The following is an 18766-nucleotide window of genomic DNA, read 5'->3' on the forward strand; positions in this document are numbered from 1 at the left end:
CCTGGACTGCCTGGTTTGGGGAAACTGTCCCAGGAAGAGGAGATCATACGTTTCTCAGGAACGTCTAATCCACATGGCCCCCCAACAGCTGCATAGGTTTCCTCTCACACAAGAAACCTCTCAGCCATTCCCAGAAGATATCTGACCAGCTGCACCCTCATGCTGGGCTGACGTGTGCTGTGAGGGTTCTCTGGTCAGGTCAGACTTTGCTCTGGTTCCTGCTCCTTTTCTTTACTTTCCACCATGAAATCAAACTGTATCTGTTTGGGGAAGTTTAGGAGATTAGTCCTCGCTGGAGGAAGGAGGTCCTGAGGCCTGAAAGGACTCATTCCATGTGGAGTTTTTTCTCTTGACTTCCTGTTTCCAGTTTGAGAGGGGAGCCCTCAGGTCCAGCTTCCAGCTGCAGTTGCCATGTCTGTCACCCTCTTTCCCTGCCACTGTGGACACTAACCCCCTGGAACCTTAAGCCCCAAGTGAACTCTTCTCCACTGCTGCCTTGGTTATGGCATTGCATTGCAGCAAAGTACACAGCTTAACTAAGGCCGCCTGGTACAAGACCTGAATCGAATGGTCTCCCCCCAGGAAGGGGGGTGATTTCACCAGCACAACTGTATACTCGGGAAGGCGGACTTTAACTGGGTGTGAACTTTGTCCCTCTAAAAGTAGAAATTTTCCAGGGTTCCCTGTTGCGTAAGGGTGGCCAAGGTGCGTGACTGAATATTAAGGGACTCCGAGGCGAGGTTCCAGCAGTGGCAAGTCAGAAGTGGTCTGTTTCCACAGCCCCTGGGGAAGAGAGAGTGGATTGTGAGGCTTGCCTTTCGGCCTTAGGTCATGCATGTGAGCAAGCATGGATGAGCCACTGCCCTGTGGAGCCTGCCTCGCATGGGACCATTCCCTTCCAGCAAACACCACAAGTGCGTTGGGGTCTGGGGTTGGGAACACCGACCTTGAAATGGCTGGGCCTAAACTAAGGAGCTGTGACTGCTCTCTGAAGGGAAAGAGGCTCCCAATGGTGTGGTAGGTTAGGGTCCCTAGGTGAGCAAGTGAGTGAAAAGGGCATCTCCTGGGTAGGGAGAGTCAGGAAGAGTAATGCTTGGACCACAGCCCTTGGGGGATGATGGCAGGGATCCCAAGGCGACGGACCCGAGGGGGCCTGCGACAGGGTAATGTGCCTGAGTCTGGCTTTAGCTGCAGACTGGACTAGGTGCCCTGGAGTGTCGGTCAGAGAAGAGGCTCGAGAAACAGGTGGCCTGGGGTGTCCCAGCCTGACAGCGTGGTAGCGTCAGGGACTCGTGGTGTCCACCGTCTTCCCCAGCATCTGAGTACTGTTAAGGGCCAGCCCGAACGAACACCTGAGACCTCCAGACAGAGCCTCGGGGCCGGCCCGCACCAGGAGCTCCCCGTGGAGAGAAAAGAACAGTGGACCCTTCACTTAATGCGCAAAGGCTGTGCCCAAGTGGGCTGGTGGGACCTACAGGTCGGCCTCTTGCTCCAGTATCTGCCCAGCTCTCTTTGCGCGCGCGCATATTATAGCAGCCTCGCACGTGTGACCCGTTGGACTCCACATGGGACAACCCCACCGCCCACGCCCCAGGGCCCCTGGCACACATTCCTGCTTCTTCCTGTTCCAGCCAGTCAGAGATACACACATAAGGAGTTGGGCATAACCGCCTGTGCCTCTGGCTGACCCAGCGAAACGAAGCCATGGGCCATCCTCTGTCAGGAAAGCAAGTGTAACCTCAGGAGGAGGCAGGCAGGGGCCCATGATGCAGGCACAGGGCGCTGGTATGGAGTGCGCATGCGCGAACGTTACTCAGCCAATCAGAGAGCGTTGTATTGGAATGTGGGCCTACACTAGGCAGGATTGGCCTCTGAGGGGAGCGCTGTTCTCTGGGGGAGCTGAGGGGCCTAGGTGGGTGACAGCTCCTGGTGGACTCCCTGGGGTGCGGCTCCAGAGGAGGCTGAGAGGCATCAGGAAAGACTAAAGGCCCTGTGGCAGGACTGTGGGATCACCAAGTGAGAGGGTCCAGGAGAGCCCCTGAGGTGACTTCGCGAGCTTTGATTGATTCCGGGATGGGCGAAGCACCAGGGCCAAGAGTTTTTTTAAAAGAGGGAGATGAGGGCAGCAGGGCCCTAGAAGAGTGGGTGGGGCTGTCGGTGGGCTGGGAGAGGGATTGGGGGCTTTACACGTCTGTAGCACCCTCTGGGGTTTTTTTTTTCGTTTGGTTCGGTTTTTGTTTTTTTGTGTGTGTGTGTGGGTGTGTCCGTGTGTGTCCATGTGTGTGTCCCTGTACGTGTGTCTGTGTGTCCATGTGTGTGTCCGTGTGCGTGTCCGTATGTCGTCCGTGTGCGTGTGTCCTTTTCTGGACAGGTGCGCATATGTGTGTGTGCAGGAGCGCATGCCCGCGCGTGTGTTTGAAGCCGCGGGGTCCTGACGAGACGCCTGCGTCTCCCTGTGATGGGTCCCTAGGCAGGACCTTGACAGGCTGGCTGGTCTCAAGGGGAAGTGGATCTCTGGGCACTTGGCACAAGCGCACGCAAAGGCAGCATGGCTCAAGTTGGGAATGGGTGGCTGATGGACAGGCCTCACCCCTTTGGGAGTGTCTTTAGGCAGCCTCAGGCATGCCAGCATAGTGGAGTCCTTGCTAATCAGAGATCCAGTCCTGGAGGTGCGGCCTCTCAGAACAAGTGCCCTGGAAGTGTGGTCACCTGGGTGAGGGACAGGGTGTCAGCAGTTTGAGTCTAGAGCCCCTGGTGGTGAGAAAGCAGGGTCAGCCTGGATCCACAGCCCTTTGTGGATGAGAGTGGGATCTTGAGGCGAAAGGGTCCAGGTTTATCTGTGTTGTGACGTTTGGAAGACTCTCTCCCACCTGGTAGTGACCACCGTGGGCAGTGGGGGGACAGGGGTCCAGAGGGTGGCAGGATTGAAGAGCCGAGTGTGAGCATGGCATGTAGAAGAGGAACAGATGGCCTTCCACCTATGCTCCTTGCATCCGGCTGGAGGCCTCAGCGGCCACCTGGGCCCTGCTTTATGTGCAGCCATGGGCCTTGCCTCAGCAGAAATTCCCCTCCCCCCCCCACCCGTGTGACTGGGATGGGGCATGGATGGGCCCCTTCACCATCCAGCGGCTTCTACATCCAAACCCCACAGGTGCCAGTTCAGGCCACTTCATCCTGGGAGTCTCTGCCTTTCCAGCCTTTCAGAGAGAGGCGCACTGGGAGGTGGGGCCTAGATGGGTATGGCTGACCATCCTCTGAGAAGAAGGAGGCTCCTGGGGCAGGAGGGTATCCTGGCCTGGGGGGCAGGGGTGGCAGGGGTTGATTGGCTACCGTGGAACTCTGTTCTATTGCTGGCCAGTTGGGACAGGGATCAGAGAGGAGCCTTAGCTCACCTCACGAGTTAGGGAAGCGGGATCACAAAGAGGCATGCCCAAGGCACACCTGTGGGGTGACACCAGGGGCTTCACTTCCAAATGGGGCTGGACAAGGAGGCCCCAGAAGGCGAGGCCAGAGGCCAGGGACAGGTCATGAGGGCTGCAGGGGTTGGGAAGGGTAAGTGGGACAGCTTCTGGGCTGGGGGATGTGGCCCCGCTGACTGAGTAGGCCCCAGTGAGACTCCAGCATTAGGTGCCTCCTTTTATGGGCACATGGCCCAGGATTTCCCCATGCGAGGGTTGGGAAAGCAGCAGAGGGTACTGACCTTGGGTGGTAGGTGAGTTGGGGAGCTCCGGGTTCAGACAGGGAAATGGGACGGCAGGCCAGGACACTGGTGACATCCTCTTGCCCTCTCACTGCTCCTGTACAATGCCAAGACTGTTGCCCACACCCTGTGGAGTCCTGGTCCCTGTTCCCATTGCGATCCTGTAATCCCTCCCGGGGTCTGAAGTTTCAGGCATCCAGATTCTGGCCAGGATGGACACTGACAGCGCCGGCATGGGCTCAAGGCAGAATCCAAATCTCCCATCAGATGACACCCAGAACCCAGATGCAGTCGCTCCAGGTAACAAAACAACACAGAAACAGATGGGCTCCTGTAGGGCTGCATCCACCCCAGGGGACCTCCTAAATCTCTCGCAAGGTGGAACACTGAGTGGATGCGTTGCATGGACGTTTGTCGGAAAAGCAGGAGCTTCCAGATGCTGATAAGGTTTGCTCAAGCTTGTTTGTGGATTTAGGTTCCCCTACCTGACATCCCCACTCCACAGGAACCCTGCAAGGCTCACAAGGCGGCTCTTTCTAGTCAACATGCCTCTCTGGGAGCACATGGGTCCCAGGGACTTTCTGGAAGGTGTGTACTGGTGCCTGCACAAGCTGCTCCCAGGGTCAGGGCCTTTAGAGGAGTGCAGTGTGTGTGTGTGTGTGTGTGTGTGTGTGTGTGTGTGTGTGTGTGTGTGTGTGTGTATGAGTGAGTACGTCTATGTGAGTGTGGTGATTGTTTGTGTGCATGATTTCTTTAATAAAGTGGCAGAAGCCGTTGGTGGCTATGGGTTCTAGAAACCCCTTGGTGAAGCTGTTTCCTGTAGGGGATGATGAGAACGGCACATTTTGTCTGACAATATCTTCCCCTTTGTCTTTAATACAGCCAACGAAGAAGTCCTTGGTGTCAGTAGGGAGGACTTTCCTTCCTCGGGAACAGAAGGGCAACAGGCCAGGTGCTACTTCAAAAACAAAAACAAAAAACCAAAACCAAACCCATTCATAAACTACATTTAGAAGAGTCAGGCTGGGGAGATGGCTCAGTGGAAGAGTGCTGGGTGTACAGGAGCCAGACCCTGAGTTCGTACCCGCAGGACCCATGCACACCTTTCAGGCCCAGGGCGTGAGGGGTGGCAGAGGCAGGAGGGTTGCAGGTGCTTCCTCACCGCCAGGCAGCCCAACATGAGAAACTGAGACGTGAGGAAAGAAAGAAAGGGACGCAGCAGTAAGTGAGCTGTGTGCATGCCATGAGCGTGCTGGGCCCGTGGAGCTCAAAGGCCCCAAAACACTCACCCTGCAGTCAGCCGCTCAGATGTTCAGTGTGGTACAACATGATAATCCCACGCCCGCAGCAGGCGACAAGTCCTGTCAGAGACCTTGTAGAGACGGGTAGAGGAGGACACCCCACTTCTAACTCTGATGGCGTCACACGTGCGCACATGCCCTTCCCTTGCAGGCAAAGAGATCTAGAAAAGTCGGTGTCCACTCTAGAACCGTGAACTGAGTGTAGGCCGCATGGCCCACTCTACTTCCTCCACTCACACAACAAAAGTGGCCTTCTGTACAGACTGAAGTAAAAAGTTAATGCCATTTTTTCTTTTTGCAGGAAGGAAATACAGGATTTATTTGAAGAATTTGAAGGTATGTTCTAGGAGAGGGACACTAGGAATTTGAGGAAACGGTTTGACCCAAAGAAGTGAAAGGCGAACAAGTTATTACTTGGCAGAAAAGAGACGTGTGTTGGGTGCCTTGTTCTCACACACGCAGTGTCAGAGTTGTGTTCCTCACATTGCCAACTCTCTACTTCACGTTCGTTTTCAGTTGGAAGAACACGATGCCTTCGGTGTAAAGACTCTTACTGCCTTTTTGTGAGATATTAACAACTCGGATGAGCTGATGTGTCTTCCAACAGTTTATCCACCCGAGGGCCGCATCTGTTTTTAATACCACATTTTTGCTTCACTGATTTGTACACTAGACCAGCTCTTTTGTGTGTGTGGGAGGGGGAGGCGGGTTGTGAGTGCCAAGCCCTCTTAAGTGGCTGCCCACTGTTTCATGTGCAAGAAATAGCACACAAAGTGGAAAGCTGAAGTCAGCACTGGTAGCCTGTGACCATTGTATGATCAGACTGAGTCCCGCTTGAAATGGGGTTCAGACGTTAGTCACGTGAACCATTGAAGGAATTGCAAACTGATGACAGGCTGGGAGCGCTGCAGAATTTTCTGAGGGAGAGTTCCATGTAGACACTCTTCAGGACTCGGGCTAGGGGTGGGACTGGGTGCGAGAGCTCCTGCCTACTGTGCTCAAGACTCCAGGTTGCATCCCCAGTCACCACAGACCTTTCCACAGAAGAGTGAGGGGTTTCTCCCCCTTTCAATGATCCAGGATCTCTACCTCATCCGGTCTGTCTAAAAGCCTCGATGGCTACAATGATAGGGGCACTTTTGTCTCGCTGGCATTAATTACTCATCTGTGAGCCTTTGGAGATTTCTGTTAATGGACTGCTTTTGTGTTTTTGCGTAAAGTGGCCCTGGAGTCCCTCTGAACGTGTCCTTGAGCTGAAGTGTGCCTAGTGCGTTGGTTAAGGTTACACTTTGTAGCCGGGGTCTGGTAAAGAAGCTACCCGGTGACTTGATACACTTTTTGCTACGTCCCCTCCATGCTATTTTCTGTGGAATACACAGACACTAAAGTGCGACTGTCCCATTTCACATTAAGGTCATAGGCCGCTGGAATCCCTGGCTGAAGGAGAGGAGGCAGACAGTCTTTCCATTGACGCAGCATTTCCATGCATTGATGACAAGCGTCTCTCCAGCACCACCGAGGTAGCGTTATGGGAAGGCTTACGAGATTGCATTTTAATACAGGGCCCATTCAGAACTTTCTTCAGGGAAACAGAGAAGGATTCAGAGCCATCCTCACCACGTCTTTCCAAGCCATGGAGCAGAAGGTGGAGGATGTTCTAAAACTCCAGTGTGAGCAAAGGTAAGGTTGTGGCTTCTTGGTGCTTTGATCCTAGGCCCGTTGACGGTTGCTTAGTAAGGAGGATGGCAAGAGGTCGAGGACCAGCCATGAGGCCCACTGGCTCTGTTGGAGAGTGTGTTCATCTTGGTTTTTCTATAGAATATACTTCCTTTTGTCTGATACCCTCAAATCGTGGTAACTGATGTCAGCCGTGTTTCCTAAGGATGAAATAAGATGTCTGGGCACACCGCATCTGAATCCGTGTAGCAGTAAGGGGGATTGGTGCGTGGCATGCAGATGCTGGGTGCAGTGAGCTTGGAAGCCTCAAAGCATTGACCCCTCAGTGGATCTGCAGTTCAGTGCGATAGGAAGTGAAATTCCCTCTCACCTGCGATGTTGTTCAGAATTCAAGAGTGGTGTTTGCCACACTTCTGTAAGGAAATCCTCACTGGCGTGAACGCGAGGAAGACTGGGGAGGCCTCTGAAGGATTATCTGATGGTAGTGGCTGTGCATCCCCATCAGAGCAACTCCTCAGAAGGAGAAAATAAGGGAGAAGCTGTGCTTTTCAGGAAGAGGGATGCTTGTGGGATACTAGCGCAATACCGACTGTAATTCTCCCAGAGTTTTCTGGCCCTAGGAGCTGCGAAGGGACTTCTCTCTCGACCAAGAAGAGCAGATGCTGTTAGTGAAAGACCACAGAATCCACCTCATTTCCCTTTTCCCTGTCAGAATGTTAAAGGGGGGAAAACCACAAAGGAACTTTTCCCCATCTGTCCATCCGTAGAGTTAGCGAGGGCAAGTCAATCGGGCTTTTAGGGCAATTTCCTCATGCTGTGCAGGAGTATCACACACACTGTTGTCTTTTATAGGCAGAAACTTTATGAAGACTATTCTCTTCAGATCCTGAGTTTGAATAGGAAGTTAACCGAGGATGCACATCAAGTCAAGAAGCAGGCAGAAAATCTCGCTGTGAGTATCAGGCTTAGCTGGGAAGGAGTCCCTTGTGTCAGCATCGCCAAGTCAGGATGGAAAGAGACAGGTCATAAGCTCAGGGAGACAAGCAGGGTGTTGTCTGTGGTGAGGAGAGACTTGCTCCTTTTTCTGCGGAGAAATGACTGAGTGAGGAGCCAGCGTAGGGGTGGAGTGTGTGTATGTGTGTGTGTGTGTGTGTGTGTGTGTGTGTGTGTGTGTGTAGTCGGCAGTCTGAGCAGTCACTGCCTGGAGAGAGTGCAGGAGAAGGTATGGGAGTGTATGCTGAGGGGGGAGCCCTTCATGATCCAACATGTGTGGACACCCAGGAGCAGCAGGCCCAACACAGCCTTCTGTCACAGTGATCTGGGATGCAGCCTGGGAGCAGTCAGTGTGGCTGTGGCAGAGCAGGTGGACACTCAGCTTTCAGAGGCTGCATTGCAGGTCAGACCAGCCCAGTCCCCGAGGAGAAGAGGGGAAAGGCTTCAGGCCATGATGGAGAAGGAGGTGTGATGACGACTGACTCGCCTTTAAACTGGAGATGGGACTGAGGTTTAGGGGGGTGCCGGGGTGGGGGAGCGCAGCCAATGGACTCTGAACGGTGCTGTCCATGAGGGCTCCCTCTTCCTGGCCATGGATGGGGCAGCCCTCCTGAAGATTCTGGCTTCCCAAAGTGGAGAAGCAGAGGCCGGGATCCCGAGGGGGATTGGAGGCACCGTCCAGCCAGGTGGTCAGAAGCGTGGCCTCTGAAATGCCACCTATTGCAGCGCAGTCACACCGCCCAGCCCCTTGCTAGGTGTGCCGACTCGGGAAAACAGTGTAGGGCCCCAGTTTCCCAGGTGTGGAAGGAGAGATACTTAAAAAGCCTCTATCTCACAGAATTGGTCCAAAAGGTTCCCTTCGATGTGTCTTCCTATATTGGTCCAGAACAGTATCTGAAGCAAGTCTTATAGACTCGATCCCTGTTAAGCATCTTACTGTTGGCTCTACTCTTGCTGGAAAGGAGTAAACGGAGTGGGCTCCTGTGTGCTGGAGTGACAAAAGAGGGGGACGCTCGAGGTTAATTCTGTACATACAGAGAGTTCACCAGATCCGGAGGCCCCTGATGGCCGAGTTTTCAAGTCTTCCGGAACTCATAGGAATGTTTAGAATACTGTTAGGTGGGGACCCTTCCCGTCCAATGAGTGGTCTTCCCGTTACTAAGCTTGTTTTGTGCCGTCAGGTGTCTCATGTGCATCCGGCCATGTTGTTAACTGGAAAACTAAGACAGTTGTTTCATTCCGTCTCTTTTGCAGAAATAGAATACAGAATTGAGTCTCCGTAAGCTTTCTGTTTCCTCCTGAATTGCTTTTTACACCTTTTGCTGTCTGTGTTTGCAGACTATGTTTATGGAGCAACGGAAGTTGGTTCACCAATCCCTGACCCTTCAGAAGGAGAGAATGGAGGAATTTAAATCACTGTGCGAGCAATACTTGGAGGTCTGTTGTACATTCTGACAAAGCAACCTGTACACGGGGCGGGAGGGTGAGACATGGAATATTCTGGCATTCTTTCTGTGCTTTGGCTGATGCCTTTGGAAAGTCGCCTGTAAACACCTTCCAGCATTATCCTCGTGTTCCATGTTCCCTGTAAACCTATGTACAAAATGGGTCTTTAGTTTTAGGATTCACTCGTGGTTAGGAGACTCATTAGAAGCAGCAACTGCTGCCTTGGTAACCTCATCCAGGGTTGTTCGTATTGTATAAGGCATCAGTGCTTTTCAGATCGCCTCATCTTGTCTCACAGCGCATGTTTCAATGTGCACGCATGTGTGCTGGCCACAAGTCAGCTCTGGCTACCTTCAGTCACTCTTCATCATATCTTTTATCTTTTTTATTTCCCCTCTTTCTCTCTCTCTCTCTCTCTCTCTCTCTCTCTCTCTCTCTCTCTCTCTCTCTGTAGTCCTGGCTCCCCTGGGACTCACTAGGTAAACCAGGGCTGGACTCAGACTCACAGAGATCTGCCTGCCTGTCTCAGCCCTCCGAGTGCTGGGTTTAAAGGCCTGTACTCCATCGTATCTTTTTGAGACAGGATGGCTCAGTGGTCCTGGATCTCGCCACTATGGCTTGCCTGGCTGTTCTCCAGGTCCCCAAGGATCTGCCTGCCGTGCCCCACCCAGTGCTGCGGGTCACTTCGATGTGCCCCAGGTGCAGGCCTGGCTTTTAATACGTGTGCTGGGAAGCTCAAGCTGGCTCTTTATGCTCTTGGAGCCCGTTCCTTGTCTGCCGAAGCTGTCTTCCCTGCCAGAGCCCGCTCTGACAGTACCTAACAGACCCTCGATCAGGGAGCGAGGACTGAGAAATTAAAGAGGAGAAATAAGAAACTGTGGCAGGGCGTAAGTCATAAACACAGGGTAGGCTGCAGAGGGCCTGCAGTCAGTGCTGCAGGACGCTTGACTTCATTCACCAGTTCAATTCCTACACACCTGAGGCACGGGAAAACAACGCCGAAGGTCGCTGTGAGGAGATAATGCTGACGTTCTCACGGGAAGAACGGGGCAGTCTCTACTGACCCCTCAGCCTTGAGGCCAGTTGTGGTTGTAAGACCGCTCCCAGATGTGGTACCCAGTGGGAAAAGTAAGCGGGAGACTGGGAGATTGTGAATCGAGAGTTACCCTCTGTAATAGACCCGGCTTCGTAAGTTCCTCCTAAGCAGGTTCACCCATGCTGTCTGCAAGGCGCATAGCTATTGACAAAAGAATTAGATGCAGCATTCTGTGGTTTTGTTCAGACTTACTTGATGTGAATTGGCTTGTTCAAGTTGCTGCTAAAACCTTGATCATCCAGAGTAATTAAGATGACCCAAAACAACTGAGTGGAAGGGATTCAACCCTAGCTCTCTTCTGATTGTCCCTTCGGACAGCCTGCACTGCCAGTGTCTGTTCCTGCTGAAATGTCATTCTTTTGACAACTCGGTGGCCAGGAAACCTGCCTGCCCATTCCAACGTTAAGGTCTCGGTGTTGTTCCTCTTTCTATGGTCCCCGCGTCACCAGACTGTGGAAGAGGTCCTGCAGAATTTCATCATCTCCCCACTGTATTTAACAAAACCGCTTAGATGTGGTGTGTGCTGTTTCTGAAAAAGGCACTGTGGGGGGTGGGGGGGGCGGTTGGAGCCCTTGAGTTTTAGTTTCACAGGTGCAGTGGTCATAGTACAGGGCGGGGTATTATGCCTGGCAAAGAATGGCGGTAAATGGGCTCGTGCCTCATGTTGTCTGCTTTCATTTGTCTCTGCTTGCTTTTCTTCTTGCTGTGCTGGGTGAGGCGTTCCAGCGTCTCACACGTATTAGACAAGCATCCTTGCCCTGGGCCGCCCCCATGCCTAAGAGCTCCTGACTTGAACGTGTACCAGGGCGTTGGGGGAGTGGCAGTGTCTGTGTCGCTTTGGTGGGCATTTTGGTCTTCACGTTGCACATGGCGTGTGCTAGTTTTGGGGTGATCATACCATCTCCTTTACCTCCTTTGCTCCCTTATAAATGTTGCTCTTCGCATTTGTAAGCCAAGGTGACCGGGGCTGATTTCTGCACCTGTCTCTTCACTTTAGAAACTTGAGCTACTGACAGACTCTCGGGGAAATTCCGTGGCTGAAGAGCTGAGGCGTCTCATGGACACCTTGGAAATGAAACTGCTGATGGTCAACGTGAGTGCCGAGTCTTTCCCATACAACAGGAGGGTGGACGGGCACTATTTGCTTTAAACACGTTTAATATGGCCTTGTCCTTGACAGCGCCAGCAAGAGAGTGCTGCTGCTGCTCAACAGTCCCTCCTGGACCTGTTATTCTCATAATCCTTTGAGGAACAAGAGCCCATGTGAGGGGAGCGGAAACCAGCCTGGTGAAGCCGCTGGTGGTGCAGTTTGCAGCTTCAGCCACTCCGTCTTCCTGGGTTCTTCTGTTGCCAAAGGCACGGCTTTCTGTTAAAACCCAAATAAACCCAAGGATTTGTGTTACGGCAGTGCAAAGATATCTGTTGGAAGGTCCAGCCCTCCTCGGGTAGTAGTGGCAGGTTTTCCTTGGTAGCGCCACAGTTACCAGTCGGCAGTGCATTGATGCCTGTAGGCTGCCTTCTCATACCTCAGCAATGCTTTCCCCAGTTAGCAGGCCCAAAGAGTGCATGGTCCATCCTTGTCATCTCCACCGAGAGATGACCGGAGAAGACACAGTCCTCCCCTTACATTCTGCTCTTAAATTTGTTCTGTCTTGGAGCCCATGGAAACGACCTTAAGCTTCCTAAGTGACTGTGCTCTGTATACTTTAAAAGTCTGTGCCTCGAGAGTGGCTAGACTGGTAGACGCCATTAAACTGCCCCGGTAAGACAGACGTGAGTGACGTGACGTGAGTTTGTGAAAACGTACCTTTCAAACAAACCTTACAAGGTCTGTCAATTAAATGTGGCCTACTGCCTAATGTCATCTGTCTGTCACATGAAGACTGGATCCTTAGCACTACTACAGCTGAATTCGCCATGGTTTATGTGTTTCATCCCTTGTATGGATAGGAGTAACCGAGAGTGTTTTGTGTTTCAAATTTCTTGTGCATGTAGTATGTGCGCCGCAGAGATACAGAAGGGCTCCGGTATGGTTAAGGTGCTTGTCCTCTGATTTCCTTCATGTATACCACGGGAAAACTTTTCTTGGAATCTTTTCATTTAAGAAGCATGAAATGGTTTCAGACTTGCTGGGAACGAGTCCTCTAATTGCACCCTCTGCCTTGGCATTTCACACCTCTTCAAACAAAAAACCCGGCCCCTTGCCGTGTAGAGGTGTGTTATCCATCACCTGCGTTTCCGCGTGGGTTGTCTCACTGTGTTGTGTTGTGGTGTGCTGCGTGGAATCATTGAGGACAGGGTGTGTTCAGCATCTTCCACTTGCTGCACGTGGACTTGCATTCCTCCACAGTGATTGAGAACTTCCCCTCTGGGATCAGCTTACTTGCTAAACTTTGCCTTATCTGGGGGAACTTCCCACAACCTCTCCCATGGTGTTCCACCCTGTGGGAGCAGGAAGGTCCTTGCACCCTCAGACCTCCAGGGAAACCAGGAACGTTAAGCAAGGAAAGTTGCCTCTTCAGTGGGAAAGGGGTAAAGCCTGCCATTCCATCCAGAAATCTGGGAACTGGAGGCAATAAAAGAGCCAGGTGCTCTGCGTTGGCTGATGGGCCAGGCCATATTCAAGCTCCTAAAGCCGGGCCCGGAGATGGATAGTCATCTAAATGACACTTGCAGCCTGGAGCTCGCTGAGTCCCCACAACCGGGAACGGAGGTATGGAATAGTCTGAATGGCCCATATGGTATCTGTGCAATCAGGGGCTCCCCCAGGCTCCTACTACCAGGACCCGAGAGATACCTAATGACCCTAAATGGCCCTTATGCTATCTGTACAGCCAGGCGCTCCCCCAACCAGGGACCTGAGATACTTAATAGTCCCAGTGACCCTTGCAGTACCTGCACAGCCAGGGGGCTCCCGCAAGCACATGCAACGAGGATTGCAGATACCTAATAGTCTAAATGACCCTTGGGTGATCTACGCATCCGAGGGCTCCCCTAAGCTCCCAAACACCAGGACCCGAGATACCTAATAACCCCAAGTGACCCTTACATAGTCTGTACAAGCAGGGACCCCACCTCCCCTAGGTCACACACCCAGGACCTGAGATAGCTAAGAGTCTACGTGACCCCTAGATCATCTGTATAGGCAAAAGCCTCCCAACCCAAGCTCCTACAGCCAGGACTGGAGAGATCCAATCAAGACTACAAAGGACCCTTAGGTTCTTTGAAGAGGCAGGCCCCACGCCAGGCTCCCACAACCGGGACCAGAGATACCTCCTAGCCTCAATGAGCCTTGCCTTATCTGTCCAGCAAGGGACATCCCAGGGTCACACACAGCCAGGCCAGGAATATACCCAACCGTCTAAATGACCCTCAAGATGCCTGTACAGCCAGGGGCTCTTCCAACCTCCCACTGAAGATACCTAGTAGTCTAAAGGACCCCATCTGTCATCTGTACAGTCAAGGGCTCCCCCGAGCTCTGACAAGCAGGACCCGAGACACCGAATAGTTTTAACGACTTTTGGATTATCTGTAGAGCAAGGGGCTTCCCCCCCCCCACACACACACAACTTCCCACAACAAGCATGGCAGATACCTAATAGTCTAAACGACCCTTACAATATCTGTAGAGCCTGGGCCTCCCCCTAGCTACAACCACCAGCATCACAGATACCTAATAGTCTAAATTACCTTTAAATTATCTGTCCAGCCAGGGCCTCCCCTAAGCTCCCAAAACAAGTACCCGAGAATCCTTATAGCCCAGATAACCCTTACAGCGCCTGTACATTGGGGCTCCCTAAAGCTCCCACAGCCAAGCCCTGAGATGCCTAGCAATCTAAAACGACCCTTACGTTATCCTTACATCCTGGAGCTCCCACAACCAGGGCCAGGGATACCCAATAGTTTACATGGTTGTTATGCTATCATTACATCAGTACAGCCAGATCCCCCCACCTCACGCCCCCTCCCCACGGCTCCGACAACCGGGAGTGGAGATCCCTAATAGTCTAAGTGACCCTTACAGTACCTGTACAGGGAAGGGCTCCCCCAGGCTCCCATAACCAGGACCGGGGATATGTAACAGCACAAATGACCTCTAAGCTGTATACGTGTAAGCTACGCGGTATAAATGAGACCAGGGCAGGTCTTTTTTTCCCCCCTGAGGCCCCTAAGCTAGTACAGGTAGCCTAAGCTCAGAAGCCATCTTCTTGGAAGAAATGCCATGTACCCTGGGTGGAGTTTCTATGTAATTACACTTCCTTGTGTCCCAGGGACTGTGTTACTCCAGAAAGCGCTCTCCCTCAATACACAGTTTTTAAGTATACTGGCAGTAAACACATCGCCTGGTGTCAGACACCCTGAAGTTTGATCCTGGTTGACAAAGTCAATCTCAACCTAGTGCTGAGTATTTGGGGGTGGGGGGGGCTGTTGTTGTTTTGTTTTTGTTTTTTGGTTTTTCGAGACAGAGTTTCTCTGTGTAACAGCCTAGGCTGTCCTGGACTTAGTTTGTAGACCAGGCTGGCCCCGAACTCACAGTGATCTTCCTGCCTCTGCCTCCAGAGTGCTGGGATTAAAGGTGTGTGCCACCACCGCCCAGCTCAACTGAGTTTCTCTTCTTACCTGTTTTCTGTGTGTGCCACTGCCTGCAGTGACACCTGCAGAGACACCCCTCCCTCACCACTCTCTCTTCTATACAAACAAGGTGACATCCATAGGTGTCATCCATAGGTGACATCACAGACAGCAGGTGAGGGCAGGTGAGTTGGCGAATTTTACAGGTCACGAGCGAGAGGAAACTAATTACCCAGCTATGAAGTGGCCAGGGTGCTGGGCACACAGCTGAGAGTCAGCCCCGGGTAGTGACAGCGCATCTGTCACACTGCACAGTGTGGACCATACGAAGAAGGGCTATAGCACATGGCCTTGCAGAGGACGCAGACCAGAGCTGCGTTCTTTGCTCCTCCACAGGAAGTAGGTTTTCAGGGAAATGATGCAGGTGTGGAGATGTGTGGACACAGGCCGGACGTCTGTGTCAGAGGGGAGCTAACCCTCCTCATCGGGCTCCCTTCTGTGCCAGTTGGGCATGCCCTGCAAAAAGGGTCATGGCCCTATTTGTGCAGAAATGCAAGCAAAGTGCCTGAGTCAGCAGTTAAGAAGGTGTCAACTCTGTTCTGTTGTGTTCCTATCACGCCCTTTGCTGCATCCACACTGCTAGTGACCTGAGGTGTAAAAAAATGCATGGGCTCACTGCATTTTTAGGCAAGCACAATCGGATTCTTTCAGGGCTCCTCCAAAATACACTAGAACCCCTCAGCTGGTAAGGCTTCTAAGCCGTATCATTTCCAGTGTGCGTACCTCAGCACAGACTCATCGTCACATGTCAAACCAGAGGTGAGGGCGTTGTGTAGGCCAGAGGGGCAGCCTGAATGTGGGGGGTAACAGACAAGGGGAAACACAGGCCCATAGAAAGTGGGGAGAAGGTGGACCCTGTTGCTGTGCAGACTCGGCCTTCTCCTACGCACCAAGGGGTTGGGGGTATGAGTCGGCTGCGCATGTGCACTTCGGTGGGGGCGACAGATTGTCTGCCTCTCCTAAGGCGGCCTCTCTCCGGACCATGACTAGAGGACCTGACCCTACTAAGTGCCAACTTTATTTCAAGCCCTGAGGACCATAGCCAAGTGGTAAATGAAAGCAAATTTACCTATTGTGGTAAACTTTCGGAGCTGGTATTTGACTGAGGCCACAATCCACTGTTCACATAGGAACAGCAGCAGTATGGTATAGTACTTTTGCAATCTTTTCCCAGGCACAGAGTGCATGCACTTCATTCTGTTGTACTTATTGGCTAGTGATTCTGCATTGGCAAGCTACGCCGGCCTCTCACTGGTGCTTTTGAAACCATCGAGAATGAACATATGTGCTTCTAATACTGGTCAAAAGGAAAATTCCCTACCAAATGACAGCTTCCTATTAAAATCTCCAGCCTATTCTCGTATTGCCGGTGGTCTAAATTACTGTGAATATTAAAATGACCTTGCTATTACATTTTAGCAGTGTCCAGGAGCACAAGGTTTTAGTCGTGGTCATACTGCTGACTAGGTTCCTTTTAGTATTCATTTTTTGTTGTCTGTGTGTGTGTCCATGTCTGTGTGTGTGTCTGTGTGTGTGTGTGTCTGTGTGTGTGTGTGTGTGTGTGTGTGTGTGTGTGTGTGTGTGTGTGTGTCTGTGCAGGTGCATTTGGATTCCTGTGGATGGCCATTACCCTGGAATTGTAGTTGCGGGTGACTGTGAGCCACCTGAAGTGGGTGCTGAAAACCAAACTCAGGTCTCCTGCAAGCATCGTAACCACTCTTCATCGCTGGGCCATCTTCCCAGTTCTAAACTGTCTTTTACATACATACATACATACATACATACATAGCAAAACGGGTTTAAGCCCTCCATTACTCCCTGAATATTCATCACATATTTTTCTTTCTATATCTGTCAAGTGTATTTCAGGATCCGTTTCAATGATTTTAGATGGGCCAGAATAAAGAATGTGTTTACTGAATTAGGTCATGGTGGGTGAGTTTATGAAACTGGCAAAAGATTAATTTTTAAAAAAAGGAAGCAAAGGGCTGGAGAGATGTCTCCTCGGTTAAGAGCACTGTCTGCTCTTGCCTAGGTCCTGAATTCAATTCCCAGCAACCTCATGGTGGCTCACAGCCATCATTTGTACTGTGATCTGCCATGCGGGTGTACGTGCAGACAGAGCACTCACATACATAAATAAATCATTTTCAAAAAGTAAGGGAAAACTCACTAAGCCTTTCATAACGAGGTGTTAAAGTATGGCTAAGAAACTCTCGTGTTCTCATGGTGTCTGTTAACACAGAGCATGCTTAGAAACCCTATTGAGGATGCGGAGATAGAAATATTTGTGCTTCACACATTTCCCTCAAGTCTCCAGCCTATTCGCATACTGCCGGTATTCTGAATTGATGTGGTGTTGAAATGACTTTGACCTTCAGGGCTCACTGCTTGTTGTAAGTGTGTAATATATACTATATTGGTAAATTGTCAAGGGCTGCCTGTGGTTGTTGAGAGCCAGCACTGACAGTCAGGTAGCCCCTCTTAGGCCAGACTCCACCATGCTTATGTCAAGTGTCCTACCTGAGAACCCTTGATTTAGATACCCTGCCTCTGTGACAGGGGAAAAGGAGAGCAACGAACAGCAGAGGGTGCTTAAAAGCATGCGTCCTTAATCCAGCGCCTTTGACCACCGCGTGCAGGGGTGGTGCACACCTGTAACCCCCAGCACTCAGGAGGCAGAGAGGCAGGCGGGTCTCTGTGAGTTCATGGCCAGCCTGGTCTACAGGGCGAGTCCAGGACAGCCTGGGCTACACAGAGAAACCCTGTGTGGGAAAAACAAAAAACCAAAAACAACACAAACAACGCGTGCATCCCTAAGATAGCTAGAAGGGGAAGCATGTCCCACAAGGGTTACTATAGTAACACCACGTTTGACCCCCCCCCCCACGGTATAAAAGTGCCTGCAACATGGAAACTGGTCTGTGGGAAAGATGTTCTGCCCAGGACCCTCTTAATCTGTAACTGCAGCCTGTTTCAGCAGGTCTTTCCAGTCCTTACTGGTGGGTGTATTAAATGCCAAGTTTAACGATGTTGCCTCTGGTCTCTTAACCAGGCTGCCTTAGTCTTTTCGACTAAATATCCTAAGTGCCTGAATTGATGATGTGCTGCTGTCCGTTTCTTCTATTTATATGCCTTAGGTCTATTATATATATATATATATATATATATATATATATATATATATATATATATATATATATATGGTTTGTTTTTTTTTTTTACTTTTGTTCCCTATGTACATAATAAGCGCACCCATTTGAAACCCATGCCATAGACCACTGTCCTATAGGAAGGGGTGACCTTTAAAACAGTAGTTGGTGTACTGGAAAGATTCGAAACACACAATAAAGAGAGGGGGCTGGGGTGGGCAGAGAGAGAATTTTAAAATGAATTATTAATTTTTATTTTATGTGTGTATTTGTGTTTTGCTTGGAAATGGACCCAGCTCCTCTTCAAGAGAGACAAGTGCTCTTAAACAATAAGGTGTGTCTCATAAGCCTCCAACAAGGTTTTCAAATGGTAGGCCTTCCTTCTACAATCCCATGTTGTTGTTGTTTTGTTGCTGCTGTTGTTGTCACCAACAGGCTGGTGTCCCTACATTTTCCTTTGGGCATGAGGTGTCAGTGGGGCAGGAGGGTGTTGGTGGCCTAGTTAAATGAAAACGGGGTGGGAGTGATGTTGTGTGCACCCACAGGCTGGATTCCCTAGCTTTTCCTTTGGGCAGGAATTAGGTGTGGAACGTGGGGGACCGAGGGTGAGGTGAACCTAGGGGAAGGAACACAGGGGTGTGGGAGTACTCCTGGGTGACCCACAGGCTGGATTCCCTAGCTTTTCCGTTGGGCAGTTGGTTGGAGTGGAAGGTGGCATCTGAGGGTGAGGTAGGGCTTGGTGGAGTTACACTGTGGGTGGCAGTGCTTC

At 51.4% G+C, this 18766-nt stretch overlaps 1 protein-coding gene across 1 annotated transcript in view; it reads left to right on the forward strand.

Annotated features, from left to right (window-relative positions):
* Window positions 1–1888: 1888 nt before the first annotated feature.
* LOC311601584 (X-linked lymphocyte-regulated protein 3A-like) overlaps window positions 1889–18766 on the forward strand; it is a 79767-nt gene continuing 62889 nt past the window's right edge. The window contains exons 1-7 of the mRNA XM_084789109.1: window positions 1889–1912; window positions 3887–4000; window positions 4583–4652; window positions 5303–5337; window positions 6564–6681; window positions 7531–7630; window positions 9010–9108. Coding sequence (XP_084645235.1) covers window positions 3913–4000; window positions 4583–4652; window positions 5303–5337; window positions 6564–6681; window positions 7531–7630; window positions 9010–9108 — 510 coding nt within the window. The 5' untranslated portion in view covers window positions 1889–1912; window positions 3887–3912. The remainder of the gene's footprint in view (window positions 1913–3886; window positions 4001–4582; window positions 4653–5302; window positions 5338–6563; window positions 6682–7530; window positions 7631–9009; window positions 9109–18766) is intronic.

This window comes from Acomys minous (genome assembly GCF_964271855.1).
Source record: "Acomys minous genome assembly, chromosome: 7".
In the NCBI taxonomy this organism is placed as follows: Eukaryota; Metazoa; Chordata; class Mammalia; order Rodentia; family Muridae; genus Acomys; species Acomys minous.